Consider the following 4,988-nt stretch of genomic DNA (forward strand, 5'->3'; position numbering starts at 1 on the left):
TACATTCTGCCCCTCTCCTCTTCCCAGGAACCCCAGATCTCCCCATTCCTATCCATCGTGTACAGATCATGTTCCGTAGTTTCCTGTAAGTCCTGTCACCTCTGCTCGTATCCCACTGTAGCCCCATCTGAGGGTCACAGGAGCTGCTGAAGGATGGACAGAGGGCCCTGTGTCTAACTCCAGTTCTCTCTCATACCATCTCCCCTGTGTCTAACTCCAGTTCTCTCTCACACCATCTACCCTAGACCACATTTTGCATTCAGGATCTGACTCAGCCAGGCTTGACCCTGACCAGAAGGTGGTAGTGTGGGTTCTGATGTCTAGGCCCATGGTTTTTCTGCTGGGGTGCAGGGCAGCAGGTGGGGCTGCAGCTCAGACACCAGGCAGGTTGAAAGTCAAAAGCACTTTACTAGGCCCCAGGGCCTTCTGAGCAGTCCTCACAGAGTCTGGGCAGGCTGCCCCCAGCAGCTCCAGCTGTACAGGAAGTGAGTGGGGGAGGGAGTCCGCATGGCATCTCCAACCGTAAGGGTTCAGGAAGATGCTAAACCCACAGCTGCTTCCCCCCAGCCCCAGCCTCACCCCGAGTTCCAGCATCTAGATCTGTCTGGGGTGGAAAGGAAAGCCTAGGCACAGGAAACAGGCTTGAAACCAGCCACCTGTTCTGCTCAAATGTCACTAGGAGCCATGGTGAGGTGGAGGGGACAGCAGCATACGACATCCTGTCTAACCGGGAGAGGGCTTGCAGGCTCTCACTGTCAGGCGGGCTCTTTCCCTCAGGCCCAGAGCTCCCAGCTTGGCTCGCTAAGGACAGCAGGTGACTGAAGTCGGCTGGCTGAGCTGGGCAAAGCTATAGTGGTGGTGGCAGCTCACACAGCATGGTCACCAGTCCCGCTCAGCTGGCTCTCGGTAGGGCAGGCCTAAGAGCTTGAAGACATCCCTCTCTGTGGGGGTGGGCAGCACGCGCCCAGGCCCCACCTTGACACCTTGGCTGTTCCGGACCACAGCTGCGCTGAGGGCATGCTCCGACAAGCTCATGCCCTTGGTCTTGGCCAGAGCTCGCATGGACCGGTTGAAGTGGGCAGAGCCAGTGAAGTAGAGCAGGGCACAGGCAAACTCACTGTAGGGCACGATGATAATGTCCAGTCGCCGGTGCCGCTGCCCGGGCCCTGGAAGCCGGCACACACCCAAGTACTTCTGCTGCTGGCCATTCTCCTCCTGGCTCACCAGGTCATCTGTGAGGAACCCTGGTCCAATGTAAGGGATGTCTATAGGGCAATCTGGACCCTCCCAACTTGCCCAGACCCCTCCCTTCTCTAGTCCACCCTGCCCCCCACTGGGCCCAATTCTTCATCTATAGAATGTAGTCAGAAGACCTTCTACCTGTAGGCACCTGTCCTACAGTGTCTTTGGCCCTTCCCCCATGGCATGTCTCAAACTAGGACTCAAAGATGACAACTCAAACATGGCTGCCCCCTTCCAGCCTGCTCACCCAAAGACAGTGGATACCTTGCTGCCGAAGGCTGTCAAGGAGGCGGCTGAAGATGCCCTGGTGGGACCGGCCGTCTGGGTGAGTGATGAGCACATCCACATCCCCGCAGGTCTCCTTCCCCCTTCGGTAAGAGCCACAGGCCACACACAGCAGCCCAGGATTAAAGGCCTGGGCTGATGTCCGGACCTGGGAAAGGGCAGGGAGGGGTGAGATGCTGGAGGCCTTTCCCATGACAGCACCAGCTCCCGGGTCTAGCCCCAGGCTTTATGCTGGGGGGGATAAGCCTGGGCCCCTAGAGACAGGCCTGTGGAGGCCTGAAGATGTTGGCTATGTCTGGGTAGAAGGACTCTGTATAAGAAAGAGCAGAGGGGCACTCTTTGGGTTCTGGCTCCACCTGCACCTAGTGGCCAGGCCTGTGAAACTCCACAAAAGGCCGTATCCCTGCAGTTCAAGCTGCCTATGACTCTGGAGCTGACAGCAGTGTGTGGGAGTCAGGGTTTAAGGCCTGAGCAGGTGGCTGGCAGAGCCTCCAACCTGGCAGGGAGAAAGTGGAGCACAAACATCACTGCACCTGTCAGGGAGGAAGGACGGGAGCTGCCCACACCCTCTAGCAGGGGTGAGCCGGGCCTGTCTGTAGAAGGATCTGAGAGGCCTAATTGAGGAGGAATAAGCCCATTAGCCTTCACCAGCCGCCGTGGAGGCCTTTTATATGGAGATGGGTCCCGCCCCCACTGCAGGACACTGAGGTCTCTGGGGCCCTGGATACCCACAGCCAGGACACCTCAATTCCCAGGGCCTGACAAGCAGTTCTGCTAATCCCTTCGCTCCCCTCTTGGGCCTCCCAGGAGAAAGATAAGTAATCCATCAGCATCCCTATAGCTGGAGCCCTACTTGTGGGCAGGCTACAGTGGGAAGCCTGGTTCCAATGGGCTGCGGGCTGGTGGCTGCCCAGGGCATTCCCTGTGCCTGGACTCCGTAGCTGAGTGACAGCGTGATGAAGGGCACACAATAGGGCCTGTCTATCCATCCAGACCAGTCCCAGGCGGCTGTCTCAGCTATCGCTCAGCAAGACCCTAGGCCCACACCAGCTGAACAAACAACACAGACATCCTAGGGTGCCCTGTCTCTCTGACCCAACTCTGTATAAACTCATAAACTTAGTCCTCTGCTCTAAACCAAACCTTTAACTTGGCCAAAGCTTATTTCTTGGCCAACTGAAACTATTGTTTTTTCTTTCTGTGGTGCTGGAGACAGCAACGGGATCTTGGGCATACCCAGCAACCTCTGCACCACATGGTTGGGCCTTGACAATCACAAATACTCACAGCAAATAGAACAGAACCCTGGGAGAAACTCCTAACCAGGCTCACCCCTAAGTCCTGGCCATGCTCTCTTGACCCCACCCCTAATCTTATATTCTTTCATCTGAACCCCACCAATTCTGAGCAGCTGCAGAGGTGCTTCAGAGGGTCCACACATGTGGAAAGAGGCCATTTGTGCCTTCTGAGCTGAGGAGTCCATAGTTCTCACTTCTTGTCTTTTGTTTGTTTGTTTTTGTTTTTCGGGGCAGGGTTTCTCTGTGTAACATTCCTGGCTGTCCTGGAACTCACAGAGATCTGCTTCCCTCTGCCTCCCAAGTGCTGGGATTAAAGGTGTGCGCAACCACTCTTGGCCCCACAATTTTCATCAAGTTCTCAAGACAATGAACCACCACTTCTGCCCTGACCCCAACCTGGTCTGTTCACCCTCTCACATCCCAGTCCTTGAGACTGTGTCTGCCCCCATGCTAGGCCCAGTGCTCTCTAGCCCCGAGACCACTCACCCATACGGCTGGTGTTACAGTGTCCACCCCCACCTGATGTCCTCTGGGCCTACAGCTCTGGTCTCAACCTGCTCTTCTCGGTCTCTGGCAGCCCCTTAACTACTTCTGCCTGTGGGGCTGCCCAGCTGGGAATTCAACCTTGCTCTCCTTAGTGCTCTAGGAGCCATGCTTACTGTCTGCTCAATTTCTGCAGCCTCCTCCCTGGGCATGCGCTCCAGGAAGTCATCGTAGTGCTTCAAGCCAACGACCTGCTGAGCAGTCAGTGAGTCCAGCCTTCGGATGTCTTCTAGATTCCGGAAACCCTGGAAAAAAAAAACAGCGAGAGAGGAGGCTGTGAGGACCCAGGACTAATGAAGTAAGTGTGTGGACCAGAAGACACAGGTGCTCTGTCACAGCTGCTACCATGAAAGACATAAGGCAAGACTGACCAAGTCCAGCCTCTATGCAGGGGAACACCACAATCTGAGGATGCTGGTTTCTGATTCCTTGGTCTAAAATGGGTCTTGGCTTCACTCTCACCAGTTCCCAAGATCATTCTTGGCATGGCCAGGTTGAGAACCACTGTTTTAGACATGGGGCCAAAAGCCTGGGCTCCTTAGAAAGTCCCTTATCAGAGCCATGGATCTCCATGAGTTCAGGGCCAGCCTGATCTACACAGCAAGTTCTAGCCTAGCCAAGGCCACACAGTGAGATACTCTTTCAAGAAACTAAGAAAACAGAAAGTCCCTTGCTGGTCCATGGGACAGGGTAATATATTTATTGTTCCTTCCCTCACGTCAAGGACACTAAGCCACACGACTGTCCTGGGGACAGGAGAGGGACCAAGGCGAACTCTGGTGCCATTACAAAGCAGTCTCCTGGGGTTCGATTCATTCTCATGAGAACACAGGGTGGATACACAAGGACCCTGGCTCCTGCAGGCAGAGAGGAAGGGCTGTGGCGGAAGGGCAGGGTGTGACCTGATGGAACCACATCTGGGCAGTCTTAGTCCCAGCTCCCCAGATGTTGGAGAAGAGCTCCAAGACAGGCACGCTGTCACTGATGTGGTCTAGCTTCCGCAGATGCCCGCTCTCCAGGATCTCCTTGATCTTTTCAGCCATCCGCTTCCCAATTCCAGGGATGCTGCAGGCCTCCTAGGGAGGAAGTGATAGGGAGGAGGAATAAGAAGTTAGGAAGGGAGAGCCAGCGTAGGAAATCTGGCTCCTTCAGCAGAATTTCTGCCCAGAAGCCAGCTCAGCAACCATATGGAACTTGTCCTTTGGTTCCCAGAGACCAGCAACAAGAAATAGAGAAAATGGCCAGGCGTGGTAGTGCATGCCTTCAATCCCAGAACTCCTGGAGGCAGAGGTGCAAGCAGGCATACTTCCAGATCAGTCAGAACTCCATACAAAGACTCTGTTTCCAAAAGAAAAGAACAAACCACACAACAACAAAAAGCAGTACAGAAAATAACAAAGCCCTCGCCATCACCACTGCACCACCTTCATCACAGCTATAAGACACACTGACTGGGGGTTACTGTGACACACTGACTGAGGGTTACTGTGACACACTGACTGAGGGTTACTGTGACACACTGACGGGGTTACTGTGACACACTGACAGGGTTACTGTGACACACTGACTGGGGGTTACTGTGACACACTGACAGGGTTACTGTGACACACTGACTGGGTT

At 54.8% G+C, this 4,988-nt stretch overlaps 1 protein-coding gene across 1 annotated transcript in view; it reads right to left on the bottom strand.

Moving 5' to 3' along the window:
• Window positions 1-407: 407 nt before the first annotated feature.
• The window catches only part of Poll (DNA polymerase lambda), a 9,251-nt gene continuing 4,670 nt past the window's right edge, over window positions 408-4,988 (bottom strand). Inside the window, exons 6-9 of the mRNA XM_005352363.3 lie at window positions 4,271-4,444; window positions 3,485-3,613; window positions 1,507-1,675; window positions 408-1,244 (exon numbers count right to left, since the gene is read on the bottom strand). Of these exons, the coding sequence (XP_005352420.1) occupies window positions 880-1,244; window positions 1,507-1,675; window positions 3,485-3,613; window positions 4,271-4,444 (837 nt within the window). The 3' untranslated portion in view covers window positions 408-879. The remainder of the gene's footprint in view (window positions 1,245-1,506; window positions 1,676-3,484; window positions 3,614-4,270; window positions 4,445-4,988) is intronic.

Source organism: Microtus ochrogaster, chromosome 8 (assembly GCF_000317375.1).
Source record: "Microtus ochrogaster isolate Prairie Vole_2 chromosome 8, MicOch1.0, whole genome shotgun sequence".
NCBI classification, from domain to species: Eukaryota; Metazoa; Chordata; class Mammalia; order Rodentia; family Cricetidae; genus Microtus; species Microtus ochrogaster.